Source organism: Rhincodon typus, chromosome 2, assembly GCF_021869965.1.
Source record: "Rhincodon typus isolate 14 chromosome 2, sRhiTyp1.1, whole genome shotgun sequence".
In the NCBI taxonomy this organism is placed as follows: Eukaryota; Metazoa; Chordata; class Chondrichthyes; order Orectolobiformes; family Rhincodontidae; genus Rhincodon; species Rhincodon typus.
In genome coordinates this window covers 35848255-35875884 of record NC_063333.1, presented here as the reverse complement: position 1 = coordinate 35875884, position 27630 = coordinate 35848255, and the positions used below count along the sequence as shown (strand labels likewise).

Here is a 27630-nt window from a genome sequence, read left to right as displayed (position 1 = left end):
AGATCACGAACAGGGAGTTCACATTGAGATTTTCCATACAGGCTGTAATTACAATGACAAAGCATGTCGCCCACTTGCAGCAAGCGCCGTGTGGGAAGCGCTGCCTGTCACTGGAGGCTGGAGTACATGGGGTCTTTGTCTGTAGCTGTCTCTCTCTCTCTCTCTCTCTCTGGCTGTGGCAGCTGTGACTGACGTGAGCTTGCACAGCAGGAGACACAGGCGGGGAGGGAGGGAGTGAAGTCTCGCCACGCTGTGGGGTTGGGGGGTGGGGGTGGAATGCCAGTATTGTCATCCACGACGGACTCGTGACTCCTGCCCGCATCCCATGCTCCGGCGACCACGTCTCTTCATATTGACTGAAAGAGTGACTCATTCAGATCCACAGCCCACCCTTCCCCGGATTACGTCAAAACATTGAGAAGACCCCCCTACCCCCCGCCACAACTCCCACCCCTCCCACCAAAACCTTTCCAGTGAAAGAAAGTTTGTGTTTCAGCTCTGAATATATTTCTGAAGCAGTCTACCATACCGTCCCGCCTTTCTCTGCCTCTGCCCTTTTGCGCGCCAAAGTGACGCAGATGCCCAAAGCGCCAGATTTCGATGCAAAGTAGCTCAGATCGAGATTGATCGGCGCTTTGGGAAAGGCAAAGGAAACCCTGGAGCCTCTTCCCGAGGAATATCTGACGGAGTGTGAGCAAGCCTCAACCAGTGAGCTCCCTTCCTCCTCCTCCCCTTCCCCCCTCCCCCAGTCTTGTTAGCTGGTGTTTGGGAGAAGCAGCACTGTCCCGCGCTGTGTGACAAGGAGAGGTTCAGCATCAGGGTGTCAGGCAGTTTCCTCCTTACAGGAGCTTGTAAGAGAGGGAGAGATTCAGCACTACGTCCCGGACAGCTCCCTCCATGCCGGAGCTAGTGGGCGGGAGCGAGAGATTCAGCACTACATCCCGGACAGCTCCCTCCCGACAGGTGCTGGCGTGAGCCGGAGAGGTTCAGCGCTAGGTCTGGGACATCTCCCTTCCGACAGGTTCTGCACCAGGTTCAGGACTGCTCCCTCCTGCTTGGACGTGGCTCTGAGCTCCGGATGAGAAGCGCTACCACGTCTCCAGCAGCTCCATCCTCTCGAATCAACCCAGCGTGGAAATGGCATCTCTCGGGTTCTTCTCGAACGAGTCGGCACAGCGGACCAGCGCCGGAGACAATTCGACTGCAGGTAAATGAAAGGCAACACGTGTAAGAAGATATTAAAGGAGGCGGGGAGGCAGAGAAGGGAGGGGAGGGGGAATGAGTTCAAGGAATGGAAAACCTCAAAGCACCGATCGGTTTGAAAACTGTTGTCCCCTGGATGACTGGACAAAGTAGACATTCTCATGAGAACTGGATTTCAAAGTAATTAAATGCACGTTGAATTTTATTGAGCAGTTTTCTCTCAAATGGATCTGCTCTATGTTTACAGTTCAGTGACAGCAAACTTAATGGGTTTGGATTGTTTGGCGAATAAAGCTAGCTGTTCACTTTGTTGGTGAAATGACCCAAATGATACGAAAGAAATCAATAGAATCTAAAAGTAATAACCTAGTTCTGCGATAGGAAGTTCATTTTGATTAAAACAGGTTTGTTTTAATTTTGTATACATTTCCTCAAATTGACATACTGGATATTTGTCACCTTCTACTAAAACCTCCAAGGCAAAATTATCTCAGCTTTTACAAAAATGACAAATTTCAGAAGCTTTACTGAATTGTTGACCGATAATGTCTTAAGGAAGCCTGTCTATTGTAATCATACAAGTTCAGGGTAGTGTAGTAGAGGGAAACTGAACAAAATGATCTAATTAGACACTCAGAACTTTAAAAACGTGTGGGAGACATTGCTTTGATTTATTGTTTTTATGTGACTATTTTTTGAAGGGTTTGGCCCATCATATGTGCAAGTCTAACACCCTTAAACAGCATTGATGTCGCCGTCTTATTGAACACTCCATGAACTCCCGCTGTTGTTCACAGACAAGTGTCAATACACGTTCTTTTTTCCCACAGGAATTTCCACAACAATATTTTATCTTGTTTACAAGGTGCTCCATCACATTAGCTTTTCTATGACTGATTCAGACTAAACTGAAGTAACATATTTTCTTTCTCGAAATTGAAGCAAAAGGTTGACTCAAAATTAAAAGTAGAACTTAATGTATTTCTAATACTTTCTGTTTCACAGCCCCAGCTTGGTGTCAGATAGCTCAGAAGTTTACTGGCGGTATTGGAACAAAGCTCTGTGGTAAGCGTTGTTACAGCTCTCATCGGTTTGCAAGAAGTTAGGATCAACTTAACCAACCTCTTGGTTCATTCTAGTGAATGTATGATTTCTACATAAAAACGCGAATGTGGCAGAAATACTGATTCGTTGGAGTTGCGAGGGCTGCCAGTCTAAATGAGTGCTTATAACATACGGCTGAAGTGACCTAATGGACTGAGCTCTCCTGCCCTCTCCACCCACATATTTAACTACTCACTGATTTCAAAGTATCAGGCAGTCTGTCCGTTAGCTTCTTCTGGCTCAAAGCAAAGCTGTCAGTACCAAAAATAAAAGATCAGCCCGTGTTTTTGAGAGTTATTTGTTTAACTTTGCCTTTAGATGTACATAGAGATGAATTTCTCATGTAGCTTCGATGTTGCATTGCCTTTTAAAGACAGAACGGACTCTGAGCACCATGATTACAGCAAATTAGTTGGTTTTACATCACAGATGGTGAATCCAGGGAGCTGCTTCTTCATGAAATGACAAAAGAGGTGATGAAACATAATATACCAAAAACTGGCTTCCAGGCAACAGAATAGACACATCCAAAATCCAAGATATCATTTTCAATGCAAATATTCAAACCGATTGAGTAGTTGTGCAACAGAATTAATTTGATAATACTTGCAGATATCTATCTTTATTCTTGAGAATCATATTTTTAAACTTTCTATTAATTTCCAAAAGTAGTTGCTTGTGAAATGTTACACACCATTCTATTAAGAACTGAACGCAATTCGAAGGAATCATTGTCAAAGTTTAATGTCCAAAACCAAACAAAAAGAAATCAAGAACTTCAAAATGTTTGAGCCCTGTATTTATATTTAGCTTCTTTCGATCATAAAGCAGAGGTGGAAAATTTGCTGTGCTGCAGCAATTATCTAAGGTTATAGAAGGAAATATAGTGCATCACTGCGCTAAATACTACACATAAATTTGTCATCAGCCACCTCATGTTCACAGAATTGCAGAAGTGGTATGGTGCAAAAGGAGGCTATTCAACCCATCATGTATGTGCTAGCTTTTTAATTGAGCATCATTATCCAAGGCCAGCCTCCTGCTTTTTCCCTGTGTCCTTGTATATTATTTCTATCTAAATAGTAGTCCAATGCTTTCTTGAATATTTTGATTTAACGTATCTCAACTATTTCATATGTCATTAGTATAAAAACTCAACTTAAAGGTAATGAATATGACTGCTGTTTCAACCTTAAGGTATCAGACCCAGTTGGTTGTAAGCATATAAAACACATTTATCCTTCCTAAACAATATAGACAAAAAAAATTTAAATCGGGTGATTTTTTGCATTGTCTCAGCCTGCTTCATCATAGAGCCGTAGAGCCATAGAGCTGTACAGTGTGAAAACAGGTCAAACCCATTCATGCTGGCCAGATATCCTAAATTAATCTAGTCCCATTTGCCAGAATTTGCAGAAGGAATAAAAATAATTTCATATTTCTCATTTTACTTTTGCATTTATTTTAGTTTTGCACAGAAAAATAATAGATATCTAAGGAACAGAGGAACATAATGATAGGAGTAAGCCTTTCAGCCCATTGAACCAGCCCCACTATTCAATATAATAATAGTCATAGAGTCACACAGCACAGAAACAGACCTTTCAGTCCAACTCATCCTTGCCAACCAGACATCCAATTTGACTTAGTCCCATTTGCCAAAATTTGGCCCATATCCTTCTAAACCCTTCCTATTTATACACTCATCATGATGCCTTTTAAATGTTGTTTTGTAACTGCCTCCACCACTTCCTCTAGCAGCTCATTCCATACATGCACCACCCTCTGTGTGGTTGATAATGGCTGATCGAATACTTCAATACCTTTCCGTCACTTCATCTCCATCATTCTGTATGCCATTGGTAATGAGAAACCTAACAAACTCTACCTTAAACATACTCAAGGACTGAGCCTCTACAGCATTTTGGGTTTCTTTTTTGGTAAATGATGTCTTAGGTAGTTTCATCTAAGCTAGCAGTCAGTAATATTAAACTAGGTAACCACATCTATGAGATGTTTTGAGTGTAGTCAGTGAAAAGAGATTCTGTACAGTATTGTGATGCCATGATATGTTAATTCCAATCTTCTTCTGCCTAAACTTTAGCCAAATGGCCCTACACTTTGATTAGCCTATCCAGATGCGTCCTGTCACCACTGCTAATGCATCCAGTCACATCTGTAAACAAGTACTTCTCTTCCAGACACTGGTGTATTACCAGTTCTCTAGTCAGATAGATCTTACACAAACAGTGCTCTATGCTCATGGAAACTTGAAGACAACTATTATCCTAGCATGACACACTAACACACAAACACTACTCTACCCAATCATGTCAGTAAATAGCAAAAAAAAAACCCAACAATGCAATTTTAGGTAGTCACTAATCTCTACTGAATGAATACATCAGCACAGTCCTGTTGAACATTTCATTACATTACTACTACCTAATCACCATAAATCACAATGGCACTGCTATCCCACTCAAAAATGCCACAATACCAATATCCAATACAATGAAAGCACTGCACAGTCACTGCTATATCATAATATGTTTGTCTATCATGTTTCTACTATATAGCTGCATTATTACATGATTACTGCTAAATACACATAGAGCAGCATCACTGCACTAAGTACAAAACATAAGTTGAACGTCAGCTGACCACATGTTCACAGAATCACAGAAGTCATACCATGCAGGAAGCTCTTTTACAGATTATGTTTCTACTGGCTCTTTAAATAAACATTATTATCCAATGCCAGGTACCTGCTTTCTCACCACATCCTTGCACATTACTTCTATTAAAATAATTGTCCAATGCCTTCTTGAATGTTTCAACTTAACATGCCTACATCATGTTTCCAGGCAACACATTCCTCACTGGAACTACTCGATGAGTGAAAAAAATATTTTTCTTGCATCAAATTTACTCCTTTTGCAAATCAGTTTAAATCAATGTGCTCTAATTTCTGTTTCAGAATTCTGTATAATGGTTTATGTGGATAAGTTGACAGTAGGATTATGAAGAAAGAAAAATTGCAGAAGTTCTGTTTTCCACTTGTATGAAGTAAAAATATATTAGTTGCATGCAGGAAAAAAGGCAAAAGTCCAAAAATTATATTCAGAATTTTACCAAAACAAACAATCTCTGAAAATATATCTAGTCTTCAGTCATTTACATCCCATAACCACATCTCTAAGAAATGGCACAATTTGCAGGATCTTTGCTTCGACTGCATAAATATAACCAAGATAATTTTGATCATCAGTGGTACTATACTTAGAATGTCATATTCTAAATTCATCTGAGAAATTTGAGAATCTAGGGAAACTTGCATTCAAATAAATTTAGCAGTAGGAAGATGCTTAAATAATAAAGGATTTGAAAGTGAAGTACAGGAAATAAGCTTTCCCTATTGTCAATTTAAAATTGCCACTAAGATAATGAGAGACTTCAAAGGGATTTCCTCTCGTAAAACTGTTTTTGGAGTATGGAATATTTTACTTTAGGATAATCATTGAGACAGGTGCCAATACATCTTTTAAGGAGAAATTAATCAAATATTTGCTGCAGAGGAAGATCCATGGCCACAGTGAAAGAGCAGCGTGATGGAATTAGTTAGAGATTGTTCTCGCGATCACCATGACAGATATAATGGGTTGAATATTTTTCTGCTGTGCTGCAATCTTCTCTGGTTCAAACTCTCCTAATAATCATAAAACAGTAAATCAAAGACTGTGATTTTCAAATGGTTTATAATATAACCTTTATAAAAGAAGCGGTAGGGGGAAATATGCAAGGCAAGTTTTGGTTTGGTTGTAGTGAATTTGATGCCACAATGGACTACAACACTTGTTATTTGTGCTAAATGGATAAATATTTACATCAGAACCTTTGGTCTCTATGAACATTGGTTATGATGTGCAACATTGAGCTTTTAATCCTGTTTAGCACTAGTATCATTTGTAACAATGCCATATTCTGATCTGATCACACACTGTCAATGAATTTCATGCATAATTATATCATTAGCTTAACAAACAATCACAGTTCACTGTGTAGATCATCTAACACTTGGATTTGTTCTGAAATGGGCTTTATTAGGCAATCTTATAAACTTCACACCAAATTCTGTTTCGTTTTATAGATTATAGGAATATCAGTAGTTTATAAATAAAAATACCTTATGAATTGGGATGTTTCCAGGACCAGTTCAAGCTCTGAGCCGAAATAACTGATCTCAACGAGGATGGGACTAATACAATGGATAAGTTAAGGAAGGGAAAGAAATTCAATCTGGTTTCTCTCTCCTGATCACCATCAGTGACTCCCACTTGAAAATCACAGGTTACGTGCAATTAAGAATGTGAATGGAATGCTATTATGAGAGGAATTGAACATAAAAGTCACCTTGTGATGAGTTTTACAGGGCATCAATAAGACTATATCTCTCATGTTGTGTGCAGTTTTGGTCTTCTTATTTAAGAAAGGATCTAAATGCATTGGATGCAGTTCAGAACAGGTATATTAGGTTGAAGTCAATAATCAGTGGATTGTATTAAATGTGCTGTATGACTCTATGACTCTAGATGAAAGGTGCAGACTGGGCTGGTTTCTAATGGTGTGTAGAAGAGTGAGTGTTGAGATATTCTGAATGATCCTGACAAGGTGGATGTGGCAAGGATCTTCCATTTGGTGATTCAGTCCCAAATTAGGGGACACTGTTTAAAAATTAGGGGTTGCCCTTTCAGGACAGAGATGAGGAGATATTTTTTCCCTCAGAAGTTTGTGCAAACTCTGGAACTCTGCCTCAGAAGGCAGTGGAGGTGAAGAATTGAATACAGGGGTCCCCAAATTATAAATGTCCAAATTACAAATGCTCGTACTTATGAACACGACGACAGATAGGGTGTAATTTTAAAGATTCAACATAAGGACATTTCATATACTTACAAATGGCTCCTTTACATTGTCCTGCATTGTGAATACAGTGTGGAGTTGGAGGAACACAGCATCAGGCAGCATCAGAGGAGCAGGAAAGTCGACATTTCGGGTTTACATCCTTCATCAGGACTGGGGAGGGGTAGGGAGCTCGGAAATAAATGGGGGCTGGGGCTGGCGAAAGGTAGGTGGGTTGGTGATAGGTGGATGCAGAAGGTGGTACTGGAGATTGGTCAGTGGGATGGGTGAGGCAGATAGGTGAGAAAGAAGATGGACAGGTTTTATCAGGTCATGGAGGCGGGATGAGAGGGAAGATTGGACATGGGATGAGGCCGGGAGGGGGGTAGGGAGATTTTGAAACTGGTGAATTTTATGTTGAGGCCATTGGGCTGTAAGCTCCCAAGGTGGAATATGAGGTGTTGCTCCTCCAGTTTGTGGATGGTGTCATTGTGACAGTGGAGGAGGCACAGGATGGACAATTCACCCAGGGAGCGGGAGGGAGAGTTAAAATGATTGGCAACTGGAAGGTGGTGTTGATTGTAGTGTACAAGAGTTATAGAGTGCAGATGCTCCACAAATCAGCCACCGAGTCTGTGCTTGGTCTCACCGACATAGAGGAGACCACATCAGGAACAACAGATACAGTAGCGAGATGTTGGAGATGTACAGGTGAATCCTTGTCGGATTTGGAAAGATTGTTTGGAGCCTTGGATGGAGGCGAGAGGGGAGGTGGAGGGGCAGGTGTAGCATCTCCTGTGGTTGCAGGGAAAGGTGCTGGGTGTAGTGGGCTTGGTGGGGAGTATGGAGAGGACGAGGGTGTCGCAGAGTGAGTGGTCACTATGAAAGGCAGATAGAGTTTGGGAGGCAAATATCTCTTTGGTGTTGAGGTCAGATTGTAGGTGATGGAAGTGGCAGAAGATGGTACACTAGATGCAGAGGTTGGTCGGGTGGTATATAAGGACTGGGGGATTCTCTCCTTATTTTTCTTGGCGGGCGAGGTTTGAGGGCAGAAGTGCAGGAAATGCAAGAGATGCTGTTGAGGGTATTATGAATCACTGGAGGGAGGGTACATTGCGGTTCTTGAAGTAGGAGGACATTTCAGATGTCTGGGAGTGGAATGCTTCATCTTGGGAGAGATGCGGTGGAGGCAGAGGAATTAGGAGCAAGGGATCACATTCTTGCAGGAGGGTGGGTGAGAGGAGGTGTAGTCCAGGTAGCTATGGAGTCGGTGGGTTTGAAATAGATGTCGGTGCTGAGACAGTTACCATGTCCTCCATCTCCTCCAAGACTTTCAATTCCCTAGCCCCCAATACCTCATCTTCACCATGAACATCCAGAACCTGTATACTTGTATTTGCCATGCAGATGGCCTAAAAGCCCTCCGCTTCTTCCGCTCCTGCAGGCCCAACCAGATCCCTTCACCGACACCCTCATCCGCTTAACCGAACTCCTCCTTACCCTCAACAACTTCTCCTTTAACTCCGCCCACTTCCTAGAAACTAAAGGGGTGGCTATGGGCACCCGCATGGGTCCAAGCTATGCCTGCCTCTTTGTAGGATACGTGGAACAGTCCCTCTTCCACTGTTACACTAGCAACATCCCACACCTCTTCCTCTGCTACATTGATGACTGTATAGGCGCTGACTCATGCTCCCATGAGGAGCTTGAACAGTTCATCAAATTTACCAATACCTTTCACCCCAACCTTAAATTCACCTGGACCATCTCCGATACCTACCTCCCTTCCCAGACCTCTCTGTCTCCATCTCAGTAACTATCTCAGCATCGACATCTATTTCAAAACCACCAACTCCCATAGCTACCTTGACTACACCTCCTCTCACCCACCTTCCTGCAAGAATGAAGTCCCTTATTCCCAGTTCCTCCGCCTCTGCTGCATCTGCTTCCAAGATGGGGGGTTCCACTCCCGCACATCCCAAATGTCCTCCTACTTCAAGGACCGCAACATCCCCCCTCCATTGATCCATAATGCCCTCAACCACATCTCTTGCATTTCCTACACTTCTGCCCTTAAACACCCTCTCCCCAACAAAAATAAGGACAGTGTCCCCCTGGACCTCACTTACCACTCCTCCAACCTCCACATCCAGCACATCATCCTCTGCCACTTCTGCCACCTGCAATTCAACCCCACCCCCAAAAAGATATTTCCCTCCTGACGCCTATCTGCCTTTCATAGGGACTGCACAGTCCACAAGTCCATCATCAGCTCCACACTCTCCACCAAGCCCACCACACCAAGCACCTTTCCCTGCAACCGCAGGAAGTGCTACACCTGTCCCTACACCTCCCCCTTCATCTCCGTCCAAGGCCCTAAAGAATTTTTCCAAATCCGACAGGGATTCACCCGTACATCCTCCAACCTGGTCTACTGTGTCTATTGCTCCCGATGTGGTCTCCTCTACATCAGTGAGACCAAGCACAGACTCAGGGACAGATTTGTGCAGCATCTGCGCTCTGTAACTCTGTACACTATAATCAACAGCACCTTCCAGTTGCCAACCATTTTAACTTTCTCTCCCACTCCCTCGGTGACATGTCCATCCTGGGCCTCCTCTACTGTCACAATGGTGCCACACCTAAACTGGAAGAACAACACCTCATATTCCATCTCAGGAGCACACAGCCTGATGGCCTCAATATATAATTCACCAGTTCCAAATCTCCCCACCCTCAGCCTCACCCCATGTCCAACACTCCCTCTCATCCCTGCCTCCTTGACTTGTCACAACCCGTTCATCTTCTTTCTCACCTATCTGCCCCACCCTTCCCATTGACCATCCCCATCTGCTACCACCTATCACTACCCTACGTAACTTCCCCCAGCCACAGCCCCCCATTTATTTCCGAGTTCCCTTCCCCCTCCCCCATCCTGATGAAGGGTGTAAATCTGAAATGTCGACTTTTCTGCTCCTCTGATGCTGCCTGACCTGCTGTGTTCCTGCAGATCCACACTGTGTTGACTCTGACTCCAGCACCTGAAGTTCTTGCTATGTCCTTGTCTCATTGGATACATTCTCCCTCTCCTCCACTGACTCTGTTTAAGGTTTGTCATGTGGCATGGCTGAGAGAATGTCCAATAAGACCATAGTCAACCATGTGCCTGTTTAATTGGCAGTCTTCAAATGAGGAGGAGGAGAAAAATGACAAAATCTCCCAACAGTCATGTAAGCTAAATAAATATACTGTGAATAAACATTCGGATCTTCTGTTTTTGTTTTCTCTCCCAGCGTTCTTGTATGGCGATGGGCAGAGGCCCACAGAAAGTGTTGTAAAGGAGGAAACAACATCCCTGGGAACCAATCGGTCCTGTACCTGCAACAAAACTCCGTGCACTTGTCAGAAAGTTCAAATCAACTTTTCCATCTTGCATGCAACAGGTAAACTAATCTCTGAAAATGATGTATTACTTTCAAATTATTTTACCAAATTATTTGGCTTTGTTTTGATTGTACATGAAAGTACACACATAACAGTGATTAATTGTGGTTACAAATTTAGTTTAATATAACTCAAAAACATATGTTTTAAGTTCTGCCAAGTAAGGCCAGAATGAGCTAATATTTATAAGATGATAAGAAATATGAGCAGCTGTATGCCATTCAGTCCATCAAGCTTGCTGCACAATTGTATAAGATATGATTGACCTTACACTGGTCTTAATTTCTTTCTCCTGCCTATCTCCATAACCCTTCACTTCATTATCGATCAAAATCTTGTCCAAATCAGCCTTGAATATGTTCAGTGACCCATCTTTATTGCTGATTGCAGAAGAGAATTACAAAATCTAACCACCTTCTGGAAGAATTTCCTCCTCATCTTAGTCTTAGATGAGAGAACCCTTACTTTCAAGCTGTACACCCTAGTTCTTGACTCCTCTGTGGGAGAAAACACCCTCCCAGCATCTTCCCTATGAAGCTGCTTCAAAATCCTAAATATATAAATAAGATTAGCAAACAATCTTCTAAACTCAAATGATCATAGGTCCAAACTGCTCAATATTTCCTCACAAGAATACACTCTTCATCCCAAGAAGAAGCCAAATAAGTCTTCTATGATCTGCTTCCAGTGCAAGTATATCCCTTATTAGGTATGGATACCCAAAACTGTACACAGTTGTAATAAAACAACTATATTTTATATTCCATCCACTACTGCACCCCACCCCACCCCAAACCACTGCAATATAGGTCAACTTTCCATTTCCATGCCAAAATACTTGCTATTACTTGCAAGTTAACATTTTGTGATTCCTGTACAAAGGCACCCAAGTTCATCTGTACTGCAGTATGGGTAATACTATTGATGTGGTGTACATTGATTTCCAAAAGGCAATCAATATAGCAACACAAGAAGAGTTGTGAGAAAAAGTATACCTCATGGAACAAACAGAACAGTATCAACATGGATACAAACTGGCTGAGAGACAGCAAATAGTGAGTGATGGTTAAGGATACTTTTCAAGGCTGAAGGAAGACATTTAGTAGAGCTCCTCAGGGGTCAGTTTAGGGTCCTTTGCTTCTCCTGATACATGTTAATGACTTAGACCTTGGTACATGGGGGATATTTCCAAGTTTACAACTGATAAAAGAAATTGAGTGAATTGTAAACTTTGAGGAGAACATTGAAAACTCCAAAAGGACATTGTTAAATTGGTGAAGTGGACAGATAGATGCCAGGTGAAATTCAATGTGGAAAAGTGTAAGATGGTACCTTTTAGTAGGTAAATGGAGATGCAGTATAAAATAAAAGGTACTATTCTAAAGGATATACAGGAGCAGAGGGACCCAATATATATCTTCTAAGCAGAATATGTAGAGTGAGGAGTCAACAGTGTTTGCAGTATTCCAGGCATCATTCATTGGAGTGTATAGTACAGTGGCAAGGAGGTTATGCTGAACTAATATGAAATACTAGTTAGATCTCAGCTGAAGTGCTGTGTACAGTTCTGGGCACCACACTTTGGGAAGGATGTGGATGCACTGCAGGGAGTGCAGAAGAAATTTATAATAATGATTTCAGAGGCAAAAATAATTCAGTTATAAAGATAGTTTTGAGAAGTTGGACAAGAGTAGGCTAAGATGAAATCTGATAGAAATGTTCAACATCACGAAAGAGCTGGATAGAGCAGAGTGGGTAAATAAGAACATAAGAAATAGAAGCAGGGGTAGGCCATCTGGCCCATTGAGCCTGCTCCACCATTCAATAAGTTCATGGTCAATCTGTTCATAGACTCAGCTCTACTTGCCCGCCCACTCACCATGACCCTTACTTCCTTTACTGTTCAAAAATCTATCTATCTTTGCCTTTAAAAAATTCAACAAGGTAGCCTCAACTGCTTCACTGGGCAGAGAATTCCACAGATTCAAAACCCTTTGGGTGAAGAAGTTCCTCCTCAACTCAGCACTAAATATGCTTTCCCTTATTTTGAGGCTATACCCCCTAGTTTTGGTTTCATCCACCAGTGGAAACAACTTCCCTACTTCCAACTTATCTATTCCCTTCATAATTTATATGTTCCTATAAGATTCCCCTCATTCTTCTAAATTTCAACGAGTATAGTCCCATTCTACTCAATCTCTCCTCATAATCCAAACCTTTCAATTCCAGATTCAACCTAGTGAATCTCCTCTGCAACCGCTCCAGTGCCAGTATATCCTTTCTCAAGAAAGGAGAACACAACTGTACACAGTACTCCAGGTGTGGCCTCACCAGGACCCTATACAGCTGCAGCATAACCACCCTATTTTTAAACTCCATCTCTCTAGTGATGAAGGACAATGTTCCATTTGTCTTCTTAGTTACCTGCTGCACCTGCAAACCAACTTTTTCTGATTTATACACAAGGACACCCACATCCCTCTGCTCAGCAGCATGCTACAATTTTTCACCATGTGCCCATTCATTAAAGAAGAAGAGGGCACAGATACAAGGTAACTTGCAAAAGAAGAAAATCTTCTTTCAAACAATGAGTGTTTAGGGTCTGGAATGCACTGTGTGATTACATTCAACAGGGTATTAGATAACTAAACAAAAAAACTAAACAATCTGCAGATGCTGGAAATCACAAAGAAAAACGGAAATTGCCATAAAACCTCAACAGGTCTGGCAGCATCTGTGGAGAGAAATCAGAAATTATCACTAATAATCATTATCACATTATCACCAAAGGATTAGTTCAGGGACCTAGGTAATGTTCTGGGTACTCAGGTTTGAATCCCACAGATGGTGGAATTCGAATTCAGTAAAAAATCTGGAATTAAGAGTCTTATGAAACCATTGTTGATTGTTGGAAAAACCCACCTGACTCACTACTGTCCTTTAGGGAAGAAAACTGCCATCTTTACCTAGTCTGGCCTATGTGTGACTCCAGACCCACAGCAATGTGATTGACTCTTAATTGCAATTAGGAATGGATAATAAATGCTGGTCCGACAAGCAATGCCCACATTCTGTAAATATTTAAAAAAAAACCCACTGTCCCTAACCATGGATAATATCTGAACAAGCTTGACTGAAGTGTGATTACTTTCTGGAAGAACATTTCCAGGTGACTATTCCTTTTCCTGATGTATCGCTGTGTTTGAAGTTTGGACTATAGTTCAACAGCTTGGTCCTTCAAACTGCATTACTGATTATGTGATTGCCATGGATAGCCCTTATATCCAGGAGTGCCCACATACTACAGCTGAGGAACGTCATCCTACCCTGCCATCTTTATTGTGTTTAATTTAACTTGTTTTAATTTAAATGTAGAAATATCACTCAACTTTTGTCTCTAATTATACCAAACAGCTTAACTAGCTAAGCCACAAATTTATTGCAATACTTAATATTGCTTCATTACCAGTTTAAATGATTAGTCATGTATAGAATGTAAAATTTTTTGCTCACCTAATTAAACCAGGTTCTGGAGCTGTTTAAAAAAACAATGCTACCTTTCCCTTCTGCATCAAAATGCAAATTAGCACCTTAACTTCACCATACTCAAGCCCCATCTACTCTGTGGTCCTGTGTTCTGGACCGGTACTGTTTGCTGTTTCAGGTTTCAGGCCATACTTGAAAGTTGTTGTTACAACCACAAACTGAACTCACTTTGTTTAGAAATTTTAATGATAGATTGATTTGAATTGATTGTCATAGAAACATAGTAATATAGAAGATAGGAGGAGGCCATTTGGCCCTTCAAGCCCTCTCTGCCATTCTTCGCGATCATGGCTGATTATCCAACTCAATAGCCTAACCCTGCTTTTTCCCCATAACTTTTGACCCCCTTCACCCTCAGTGCTATATCTAGCCGCCTCTTGAATACATTCATACAGTCACCTCTTGAATATGTGTACTCAAGTACAAAAGTACAGGATTGCAGTGAAAAGTGTGTAATGTTGCCACGCAAGGCACCATCTTAGGTACAAGTACCTAGCTACAGAATCTTAAGAACAAAGAGAAAGAGAGAACAAAGTTAAAAAGTTAAACATTGCAGTAATTATAGTACAGTGTAAAACATACAAAGTAAAGTTAAAAGTTATACATTGCAGACCTCTTACTTTTAAGTAGAAAAGAAAGAAATAAAGCTGAAAGTTCAAACATTACAGTCTTAAGCGCATCCTTGAATCTACACAAGATGATAGACATGTTGCAAAGATATTAGAGACTGTCTAGTTTCATATGGCATAAAAACAAACACAGCTGATCTTGTAGCGTCTGTTCAGAGAGAAACAGAGTTAATGTTTCTAATCCAGTATGAATCTTCTTCAGAACTAATGGTTTCATATGATGCACTTTGCTGGTGGCTGAAGAGATCAATCTCTGAGATGTAGGTTCTGTCACAAGTGCTGCATCTGAGATGGTTGTCAAGTATTGTTGATGGTTGTTGTTTTTGGTGTTGGCCCAAATTGTGTGGCTGCATTGGTCATTGTAGTGGTACATGTCAACTTGAGGAAAACATCACTTACTTCTAATTTAACTTGGATCTTCCGAGCATAATAATCAATGTTTAGGGCCTTCATATCAGACTTTCTATCACTTCACAATACTGAATACTTTTGTGATTGTATCTGGCTTCCATCCTGTGAGTGCGTCCAAGCCAGCAACACAGCTAGTGTATGGATACTATGAACATATTTGAAAGATTTATCTTTGACAGTACTTTTGCATTCATGACCTTTCTCTTCCATGAAATACCAAAAAGGCGCAAAAGAGAATGAATATGAGATTGTTTGAGTTTCTTTCTTGGTAGTTGTAAGATTCTAATGCTTTACCAGTACACAAGGTGCTAAAAACATGGAGCCAAATCTCATAAACCAACATTTCAGAGTCAGTTTATTGTTTTTCCACTCATTTCATGAATCAGCCAAAATTGGTAGCTGCATTTTCAGTGTGTGAATTTTTTTAAAGTGTTATATTATCAAGACATTTGGCTGTTTATATAAATTTATTTAATTAATCATATTAAAAATCTGGAATAAAATCTAATTCCAATTATGGTGACTATCGGTGGCATCTTACAGGGGCTGAAGTGACACAGGCTACAGTGAGATTTGTGGTAGAATTGGATGAAAAGGCCATTGAGGCCTATTTCAATGATGACAGTATCTCTCTATACCCATTATACACTTGCTGATTGACAAGGTGAGTTTCTCACTCAACACAGAAACACAGAAACATAGAAGATAGGAGCAGAGGAGGCCATTCGGCCCTTCGAGCCTACTCTGCCATTCTTCATAATCATGGCTGATCATCCAACTCAATAGCCTCATCCTGCTTTCTCCCCATAATCTTTGATCCCATTCGCCCCAAGTGCTATATCTAGTAGCCACTTAACAGTGCTGAGTTGCTAATTGAGGGGGATTATGGCTTTGCTAAAGACCTTAATATAGCTGCAACTCACTTCATTAATATTCAGCTTTATATTTTACCAAACACACCAAACAAGATAAACATTGAAAATTCTTGACATGGAAGTTAAAGCCAGTACCTAGTGACTTCAATTTCCAATTGGCTGTAAGGAGCATCCACCTTGCTCAGCACCAGTCAGCATCTCAGGGTGCAATCCATGGACATCAGTTGCATGCATCCCTCACCCACAGACTTTGGCATCCAACTTTTACCAGGTCCTCACAAGCATCATGGCATCTCTCCAATTTACATGCAGGCGGCACAGGCCTGCATTGCAGGTCCCACCGATAACTAGAATTGAAAGACTGCTGCAAAGACATTTTGCAGGCAGAAACAGGCATACACCTCACAGTTTGGACCAGGCTGCATTACAGACAGTTCTCCTATAATGAGATAGCTGCGTTCTTGTGTGACCTCGCACTATAGAAAATCACGCTATAGAAAATCATCATTAAAAATCGCATTATAGGGAAATCAGTGTAGAAAATCACTATACCCATATCGCAGAAAGTTTGCATTATCCAAACAGCATCCACTATTCATCAATTGCGTTACAGCCAATTCGCGTTAACAAAACGCATTAAAGCAGAACTACCTGTACTTGCTTGCTCTCTTAGTTTTCACTCAATTTGCACCTACCTGCATTCTTGCAGTATTCTTGCCTGGCTTCCATCCTGTAAGTGCGTCCAAGCCAATAACACCGCCATTGCATGAATACTACGAACATATTTGCAAGATTTATCGTTAAGCTTACTTTTGCATTCATGACCTTATCATTCAATGAAACACCAAAAAGGTGCCAAAGACAATGAATATGAGATTGTTTGAGTTTCTTTCTTGATAGTTATAAGTCTCCCATGCTTCACCAGTACGCAACAATGCTAAGAACACAGGGCCAAACTTCTAAAACCATTGCTATGCCATGCCCCCAGTTAGTGCAATCAAACAGCTCGGCAGCTTGCCTTGCATCAGCAACCCTCAATCAAGTGGCCAAACATCTTGCTGTACTGCAGTGTGCAACGTCAATCTCACCCCAAGAGTTTACACATGTGCAACATACAAGCAGCCATATCTCAAAGGCTTCAGGGAGTAATCCTCACCAAAGTCCTTGGAGGCACACATGAATCAGGGGGTCTTGGCACAGTGAGTCAAGGGTAGTCTCTGATACCAGTCAGGAGATTTTCATGGTCAGACGCTGGTTCAGTGTGTTCCTGGACAGGGGCTGATGTCTCTGCAGTGCAGGGAATGGATCATGGTCATTCCTATGGGTCCATAATGGGTAGTCCATAACGCACTTGAGGTGTCTTCTCATCTCTGTTGTCCAGTTATGTCACTCAATGGGGGTGGGCCGCACGCAGTCCATTGCGTCTGTCCATGGAACCCAAGGGGATAAGTGTTGGGGGCCACTGCTATGCGAAAGACAGTCAAGAATCTATTCTCTGGGATTAGGAGCCACAGACTGGGGGGAAGACGGGATGATAATTGTGAAGGAGGGCAACAGTATCAATGAGGGCCGATACAATAAAGCATGGATGGGAAAGGGGTCATGCAGAAGATGGGGTTCATCCACAGTCAAGGAGGAGAAAGAGTGTGAATGCATCTGAAATTATCACATCAGATGCCAAAGACTGAGGGGGTGTTGGGGGAGAAGGGAAGGGGACAGAAATGTGGGCAGGGGCAGATTCATATAGATGCGATGGAGTGTGGGTGGTCCAAAGTTTATTGGGGTCATTGGATGGACTACCAGAAAGAGAATCTGGATACATGGGGCCTTATTGACATAGAGAGGTAGAGGCTGGAAACTACTTAGTGAAGTACATTCACTGTTGACTTTTATCATGCTGGAAATTGAAAATACGTAATCGGAAAGAAAATGACAATGACCATATTGGAATAGGTGGGGTAAGTGATTGGACCTGTGAGGGAGGAGTCTGCAGGACCCCTTGATGCAAACTCCTTTAAAAAGAAACAGATTACACACAGATCAATGCATTGTACAGACACTCAAACAAACAGTTGTAGAGGCAAAACCATGTCATATATACGATGTGAGAATTCATACACAATACAATGTTACCCATGCCATCAAAGTGCCCTCAATAGGTTTTCTTCTTTCTCTCCCTCCTACTACATCTTAGCGTAGTCCCTGGTTCCTCAGCTTGAAGGAAGGGAGCCTCCTTGGCATTGCAGACATTTGGTGCTGAAGGTTTGGTTAGGTGACCCAAGTGGCAGGCACAATTGGGACTGGATAGCCTATGCATGATGAGGATCTTCTTGCTAGAAGCAAGTAAATCCTCCTTGGCCTGGGCTTCCAAAGGCGAGTGGGGAGCAGGCAGGGTTGAAGCGGAAGGCTGATCACGTCAGGAGTGTCCTGAGAGGAAACTTCTGAGAAGCTTGTGTATGTTTCATCCTCTGGCTGGGTGCCTCCTGATACTGCCTTATATGGGGCATTTCGAGTGCTCACCAGTCTTCCCATCCATCTGTCACCATGGGTCACCTGTCTTAACTCCTTTGTCACACAGGAAGTGAAGATCTATTTTTCATTTGAACCATATAGAAAGTCAAAACAATTAGAAATAAAATCATAATTTTATCTACTCCTGACCATTCATGTCAATTTTCCTAGCATACTATCAATACATGTGAAAAGTAACATCAAATGAACTGGCTAGGCATGTAACAAAATGGGAGAAGAGGAGGCCAGAATACATAAAAGATCCTAAGTGAGATTTCAAATAAGAGGGTGAAACATTAAAGTTTGGCCAACTGAAATACTCTATGTTCAAATTAATTCTTTGTCAAAATCAGTGAGAGAAAACAGCAAATACCTTGAGATTCATGAAACTGTTAATTTATTAATGTCTTTATTTACAGTCCTCAATTAATTCTGAATGAGAATTAATGCACTCTCAAAGCTAGTGAATAGTCTTGAGTGTTTTTGTTTGTTTGTAGGCATTCACCACAAATCCTCATTACAATTCATTTATTAATTAGTGTCAGGACACTAAACTCTAACAATCTGACTCCGTACTTTGTCTTAAAATGGAGTGATGCGGTCTTGAAAGGGCTTGTATCTTCAGTGAATAAATAAGTAAGTAATTATAAAATCAAAAAGGAGTCTGAGGATTTTTTTTAGGAACAGCAGTGGTAGACATAGGGCAGAATTTGATGGAATTATTCACCACTAAATGGACAGCTTAACAAGTAGCCTCAATTTTTCAGCCTGTGGAAGGTGTTCAGTAACGTCAGAGAACCCGAGGTAATCTCTGTCCTCAAGCCTCGGGAGAGAAAGGGGTGGATACTCCATCAATGTCTTCCTGTCTCTGTTTGGCTTTCACATCATTTTCGTCATTGCTCCCATTCTGCTCTCACATCCCCCACCCCTTTTCTCCTCTCCCTCCAATGAAGCCATATACCTACTCTCAAACTAAATTAAAATATGATTATTAATTTAAAGTTATTCCAGGGCTGCTTTGCTCATTGTCTAAAAGCTTCACAAGTCTGATTCCCATGGCTAAATCCTTTATTCATTCATGGGATAAGGGACATCACTAGCTAGGCAGCATTAGTTGCCCATCCCTAATTGCCCAGAGGGCAGTTAAGAGTCAATCACATTGCTGTGGGTCTGGAGTCACATGTAGGCCAGACCAGGTAAGGATGGCAGTTTCCTTCCCTAAAGGACGCTAGTGAACCAGAAGTGTTTTTCCTGACAATCAACAATGGATTCACGGTCATCATTAGATTCTTAATTCCGGATATTTATTGAATTCAAATTCCACCGTCTACCTTGGAGGAATTTGAACCAAGGTGCCTAGAACATCATCTGGGTCTCTGGATTAACAGTCCAGTAATAATACCATTAGGCCATCACCTCCCCCTAAATTCTACACTAAATTCTACACTACATTCTACACTAATTTGAATAAGAACATACTTCTCAAATTCCACAATATGATCCTGTAAGAAATCATCAATATGCATCATGAAGTTGCCTGGGTCTCTCCCCATGATACCAATAAAACATTATAGACATGTTAGCTCTTTCAGGTGTCAGCATAACTCAAATAACCACCAAACATCCCTCATTCTACAATAATCCATTCTTTCAGAGCCTCTGTTAGACAACATGGGAGCATTTGAGGGACAAGGTCTTTCATTTAATTTCATGATCAAATTATGCTGTCATCACCAAATCTAAAACAAGTAGTACTTTCATATTTCTAATCTTGCATCAAACTCATTACTTCATTAATCAGGATTACGCTTTAACCAATTAGTGTCACGTTATTGAAGTACAAGCTCGATCTAGCATTACACAGTTAAAAGAGTCCATGAATAATGCATTTTGTAATAGGATGAAAATTCCTTGTCAATAGTACAATTTGCTGGAAATCATCTGTGTCTTCTTCAACTTCCTCAGAATTTCATTCATTATGTCTCATTTGTTGGACCTACCCTCATCATTTTAACAGGATCACTTCATCACAACATAGAACATAGAACATAGAACATTACAGCGCAGTACAGGCCCTTCGGCCCTCGATGTTGCGCTGACCTGTGAAACCAATCTGAAGCCCATCTAACCTAAACTATTCCATTATCATCCATATGTTTATCCAATGACCATTTAAATGCCCTTAAAGTTGGCGAGTCTACTACTTTTGCAGGCAGGGCATTCCACGCCCTTACTACTCTCTGAGTATAGAACCTACCTCTGACATCTGTCCTATATCTATCACCCCTCAATTTAAAGCTATAAGAATCACACCTGAAAGTCCTGTTGGCTATTCCTTAGGCATTCCTGAGCTTTATTTTTCATTATTTCTCGTTATTATTTTGCCTTCTGTTATAATAACGAGGTACATCGATGAAGGTAGAGCAGTGGATGTGGTGTATATGGATTTTAGCAAGGCATTGGATAAGGTTGCCCATGGTAGGCTCATTCAGAAAGTAAGGAGGCATGGGATTCAGGGAAATTTGGCTGCCTGGATACAAACCTAGCTGTCCAATAGAAGACAGAGGGTGGTAGTAGATGGAAAGTATTCAGCCTGGAGCTCGGTGACCAGTGGTGTTCCACAGGGATCTGTTCTGGGACCTCTGCTGTTTGTGATCTTTATACATGACTTGGATGAGGAAGTGGAAGGGTGGGTTAGTAAGTTTGCCGATGACACAAAGGTTGGTGGAGGTGTGGACAGTGTGGAGGGCTGTTGTAGGTTGCAACGGGACATTGACAGGATGAAGAGCTGGGCAAAGAAGTGGCAGGTGGAATTCAACCCAGAAAAGTGAGAAGTGATTCATTTGGGAAGGTCGAATTTGAATGCAGGATACAGGGTTAATGGCAGGATTCTCGGCAGTGTGGAGGAACAGAGGGATCTTGGGGTCCACATCCATAGATCCCTCAAAGTCGCTACCCAAGTTGATAGGGTTGTAAAGAAGGCGTATGGTGTGTTGGCTTTCATTGGCAGGGGAATTGAATTTAAGAGCCACGAGGTTATGCTGCAGCTCTATAAAACTCTGGTTAGACCACACTTGGAATATTGTGTTCAGTTCTGGTCACCTCATTACAGGAAAGATGTTGAAGCTTTAGAGAGGGTGCAGAGCAGATTTATCAGGATGCTGCCTGGACTGAAGGGCAGGTCTTATGAGGAAAGGTTGAGGGAGCAAGGGTTTTCTTCACTGGAGCGAAGAAGGATGAGAGGCGACTTGATAGAGGTTTACAAGATGATGAGAGTCACAGATAGAGTGGATAGTCAGAGACGTTTTCCCAGGGTGGAAATAGCTATTATGAGGGGCATAATTTTAAGGTGATTGGAGGAAGGTATAGGGGAGATGTCAGAGGTAGGTTCTTCACACAGAGATTGGTGGGCGTGTGGAATGCACTGCTGGCAGTGGTAGGGGGGTCAGATACTTTAGAGACTTTTAAGCGACTCTTGGATAGGCACATGGAGGATAGTAAAATGTAGGGTATGCAGGGTAGATTGATCTTAGTAGAATAATAGGTCGGCACAACATTGTGGGCCGAAGGGCCTGTACTGTACTTTTCTATGTTGTATGTTCTGTGTTAAAGGTGTAAAAAAAACAAAGTTACTGGAAAAGCTCCGCAGGTCTGGCAGCATATGCGAACGAATAAACAGAGTTAACGTTTCAGGTCCGGTGACCCTTCCTCAGAACTGAGGAAGGGTCACCGGACCCGAAACGTTAACTCTGTTTTCTCCTTCACAGATGCTGCCAGACCTGCTGAGCTTTTCCAGCAACTTTGTTTTCCTTCCCGATTTACGGCATTCCCAGTTCTTTCGGTTTTTATTATATTAAAGGTGTATATATTTTCATTCTGCCTATCTTACTGCAATATTGTTACCTGCATCTGGTATTTGGATGTCCATCTAACATAGTCCACAGTCACTCTGAGTCTATCTGGTTGCTCACAGCATCCCTGTTTTGCCTTGTCATTTTGCACTTTACCCTTTAGCCAGAAATACCAGGCTCTCCTCTCACCCACCTTCCTGCAAAAATGCCATCCCCTATTCCCAATTCCTTTGCCTCCACCACATCTGCTCCCGAGATGAGGCATTCCACTCCCGGACATCCCAGATGTTCTCGTTTTTCAAGGACTGCAACTTCCCCTCCACAGTGGTCGAAAACGCCCTCGACCGCATCTCTCGCATTTCCCGCATTTCCCGTAACTCATCCCTCACACCCCCTCCCCGCAATAACAACAAAAACAGAATCCCCCTCATCCTCACGCACCACCCCACCAACCTCCGATCCAACGCATCATCCTCCGGCACTTCCGCCATCCGCAATCTGACCTCACCACCAAAGACATTTTTCCCCTCCCCACCTTTATCTGCCTTCCAGAGGGACCACTCTCTCCGTGACTCCCTTGTCCGCTCCACACTCCCCTCCAGCCCCACCGCACCCGGCACTTTTCCCTGCAACCGCAGGAAGTGCTACACCTGCCCCTACACCTCCCCCTCACCCCCATCCCAGGCCCCAAGAAGACTTTCCACATCAAACAGATGTTCACCTGCACATCTGCTAATGTGGTATACTGTATCTGCTGTTCCCGAAGTGGCCTCCTCTACATCGGGGAAACCAAGCGGAGGCTCGGTTCACGACAAACGACTGCACCTCCCACTCCCACTCCTTGGACGACATGTCCATCCTGGGCCTCCTCCAGTGTCACAATGACGCCACCCGAAGGTTGCAAGAACAGCAACTCATATTCCGCTTGGGAACCCTGCAGCCCAATGGTATCAATGTGGAGTTCACAAGCTTCAAAATCTCCCCTCCCACTACCGCATCCCAAAACCAGCCCAGCTTGTCCCTGCCTCCCTAACCTGTCCGTCCTTTCTCCCACCTATCCCCTCCTCCCACCTCAAACCCCACCCCCACCTCCTATCTACCAGCCTCATCCCTGCCTCCTTGACCTGTCAGTCTTCCCTGGACTGACCAATCCACACCCTAACTCCCCACCTACACTCACCTTTACTGGCTCCATGCCCGCCTCCTTGACCTGTCCGTCTTCTCTCCACCTATCTGCTCCTTTATCCATCTTCCATCCACCTCCCCCCGTCTCTCTATTTATTTCAGAACCCCCTTCCCCTCCCCCATTTCTGAAGAAGGGTCCAGACCCGAAACGTCAGCGTTCTTGCTCCTCTGATGCTGCTTGGCCTGCTGTGTTCATCCAGCTCTACACCTTGTTATCTCTTATACTTCCTGTCTTGTTTTTCCGTTTAGCGCTGACACAAAAGAAGGAGGTTTATCATGATTATCAGCAAGTCAATCTGGTCAGGGTGTCTTATCGCATTGAAATAAGGGCAGCTTCCGAAAGAGGTGAGGAGCCAAATGTTGGGCAGTCCCCAATCCATACTATGCCTTTCTGCCCAACTGGGGGCTGTATTTCCTACAAGAACGAGAGAAAGGCAGGTATTAAGGGGCATGAATATGGATGACACTGCTATTACTTTTAGTACAGATGAGGAGGTATCCTAAGCAAATGAATAGGCAGTGTAGAAAACATGCATGGTTTGTGGTGTCAGACTTTGGGGTGGATGAAAGTGAGTGAAGGAAGGTGTTGCAGGCATTAGTGATAGTGGTGGAGACTTGTTGTGAGATGGATGCTGTAGCAAAGATAGAGTGAGTGTGGGGTAGCGGAGAGAAGATGATGGCAGTTGTTTTGGCACAGTGTGGAATGTCATTAACATTATTCCTAAATTGCCGTGAATTCCTCCAGAAAGCTGAGACTGCACTGACCCAGGTTGCAATCTCAGACCAATGTCAATACAGTGTGGAACTAGACGAACACAGCAGGTCAGCCACCATCAGAGGAGCAGGAAAGTTAGGACTGATGAAGGGTCCCTACCCAAAACGTTGACTCCGAGTGACTAATCTCAGACCAACCTGGCATGGTCACTACTGCTGATCCTGGAGAAAGAGCATGTCCCACCTCTGTGTCACCTCATCTAACAAGATCTCTAGGCTCCTGCCCACACAACAAAGCATGAAGTTTGCCTTATCTGCCATATCCAGGGCAAACATCAAGGGCAGATGGCAGTACTTGCCCAGGTGCACATTTGGCTTTTAAAGATGGTGTGGGCACAAGGAATGCTGGTCTTTGGCGAATATCCACCGAGTGGCGAATTTTTCCAGGAAAACGCATGTGTTAATATCAGGTTAGTATAAGGTTTGAGGAATGTGATAGGGACTGGCAGTTAATGGGGAGAGTTTGGTGACAACTCCAAAGAATGCGTCAACTCTCATTCAGTCAAAAAATGTAAGACTCAGCCCTTTGTGTCTGATTTAGCTTCTCATTGAAAGCTTCAAAGCCAAGGTTATTTTCTCATGTTAGGCACATAACCCTAGCTTAAATATCAATGCCAGTCTTCCAACAAACTTATGATTCAGACACCAAATGCATCAGACAGCTTTCCTAGTTCAACAATTTGAAATTACCTTTTGCCATTTTCCTCACCAGAATTTTAGCTTCCTATCTTAATTTTTTCCTTGGTCTTTAAAACTTCACCTTTTAGCAACTATCCTAATGACTAGTGGTATTATTGCGGAACCGAGAACCTGGGTTCAAATCCCACAACAGCAGATGGGGGAATTTGAATTCAATAAAAATCAGGAATTAAGAATCTAGTGATGACCATGAATCCTTTGTCGATTGTTGGAAAAACCCATCTGGTTCACTAATGTCCTTTAGGGAAGGAAACAGCCATCCTTACCTGGACTGGCCTACATGTAACTCCAGACCCGCAGCAATGTGGTTAACTGCCCTCTGAGCAATAAATGCTGGCCTAGCCAACGATGCCCTCATCCCATGAACAAGTAGAGGAAAAAAATGATTTCTGACTCCCGAAAGCTAGATGATGAAGCACAGAAGTGCAGCCAGCTTTCACAGATCTTCATGGGCTTCAGTTACATAGATATACATTATAAACATGCATTTCCTAACCCAATAATCTCAATTTCAATTTGTTTCTCTTTATAGGAATGAATTTACGTGAAGCCACAGTTAAACCTAACAGTTTCAAATAATTCATATACAATCAACAGGAAGGGCAACACTGCCTCACTAAACTTCTAGAATTCTTTCAGGAATTAATTAAAATGATGGACAAAACTAATCAAGTGGACATAATTTAATCATGTCTTTTGGAAGGTATTTGATGAAGTCACACAAATGAGACTTTTATAGAATATTGAAACAACATATTGTAAAGTACATCAATAGATGGAGACTGATAGCAGAACAAAGTAAAAAGATGGTGGTAAATTGAAAAGGCTCTTTCTGAGACAATTGCTGATAAAATTCAAAAGGGACCAGTTTTGGTTTTCTGACTGTTACTACATCCCACAAAGTGTTCTGGACATTCTTTAAATTTCCTAGTAAAAAGCTATGGTGGTCAAACCATTTAAATCTGTGATGAATAGAAAATAGATGGAAAGCATTCTAATAGTTCAAGTGTAGGTAAGGAAATAAACCTATGGTAATGGACTGGAGTTAATAACAACTAAATGAATATTTTGCACATTGTCAGTTAAAAATGTTCAGAGTTGGACAAGAGCATAAGACCATTAGAATGCAAGAAATAGGGGCAGGAGAAGACCATTCAAAAAGATTATTTTTGATCTTCCTCTGGAGATTGAATGAAAAACGAACTGCGGTCAACTCCCTAAATTTCACAAATCTACCTGATCTTTGAATACTTTCAGTGATCTAGCCTGCACAACTCTCTAGGATAGAGAATTCCAGACATTCACTGCCCTCTGGGAGAAGAAATTCCTTTGTATCTTAGTTTTAAATGAGTGTCCCCTTATTCTGTAACTATGTCCCCTTATTCAAGATTCCCCACTGTGGAAACATCTCAACATTTACAGTATCAAGAACCCCCCAGAATCTTGGATACTCTCATAAGATCATTCTGTTATACTCTAGTGAATAAAGGTGTAACCTGTTTAGCCTTTCTTGATCAGTAAACTCCTTCATCCCAATAATCAGCCTAGTGCTTCCAATGTCAATACATCCATTATTAAATCTAGTAGACAGTACTCCATATAAATATCTGGTTAAGATAGATTTGATGGTTAACAGAATACATACATGCCTAGGCAGCAAGATGGCTCAGTGGTTAGCACAGCTGCCGTGCAATGTCAGGTTCAATTCCATTCTCATGTGACTGTCTGGATGAAGTTTGCACATTCTGTCTCCCCATGTCTGCGTGGGTTTGCTCCAGTTTCTTCCCACAATCCAGAGATGTGCAGGTCAGGTGGATTGGCCATTCTTAATTGCACATAGAGTCCAGGGATGTGCAGGCTAGGTGGATTAACCATGGGAAATGCAGGGTTACAAGGATCGGATAGGGGAGTATGGGTCAGGATGGGATGCTGTTCAGAGAGTTGGTGTGGACTTGATGAGCCAAATGGCCTACTTCCATACTGTAGAGATTCTATGAAAACGATAGAAATTGTTAACAAAATGTAGAGTAACATATGATAATGCCTGATAATGAGTTACATGTACTCTAGAAAGGTCACCTCAATCAATTACAAATAAATTACCACTAAGGCACGGTTACATAAAAATTCTGATGTTGAGTTTGATAATTAAAAGAGCTGCTCAGTTTGTGAGGAAACACAAGAGCCCATGAAGAATAAGAGCAGACTCCTAGTCTCAATTACCAGTTTTATGATTTTTTTTTTCCTTCATCCATGTCATTGATACAAATTATAAACAGCTGAGGCCAAAATACTGAGCTCTGTGGTACCCCACTAATTCCTACCTGTTGACCAAAAAAGGCCACTTTGCTGGAAGCCTCTGTTTTCTGTCCATTGACACACTGTAAATTCATGCTAATACATTTCCCTCAAATCGTGAACTCTAATTCTATATAATAGCCTTTTATGTGGCACTATTTTTTTTTGAAAGACTAAATATATTACATCCACTCATAC

The 27630-nt window shown here is 42.1% G+C and overlaps 1 protein-coding gene across 1 annotated transcript in view; it reads left to right on the top strand.

Moving 5' to 3' along the window:
• Positions 1-1137: 1137 nt before the first annotated feature.
• gad2 (glutamate decarboxylase 2) overlaps positions 1138-27630 on the top strand; it is a 131218-nt gene continuing 104725 nt past the window's right edge. Inside the window, exons 1-3 of the mRNA XM_020525646.2 lie at positions 1138-1207; positions 2209-2268; positions 10503-10652. Coding sequence (XP_020381235.1) covers positions 1138-1207; positions 2209-2268; positions 10503-10652 — 280 coding nt within the window. The remainder of the gene's footprint in view (positions 1208-2208; positions 2269-10502; positions 10653-27630) is intronic.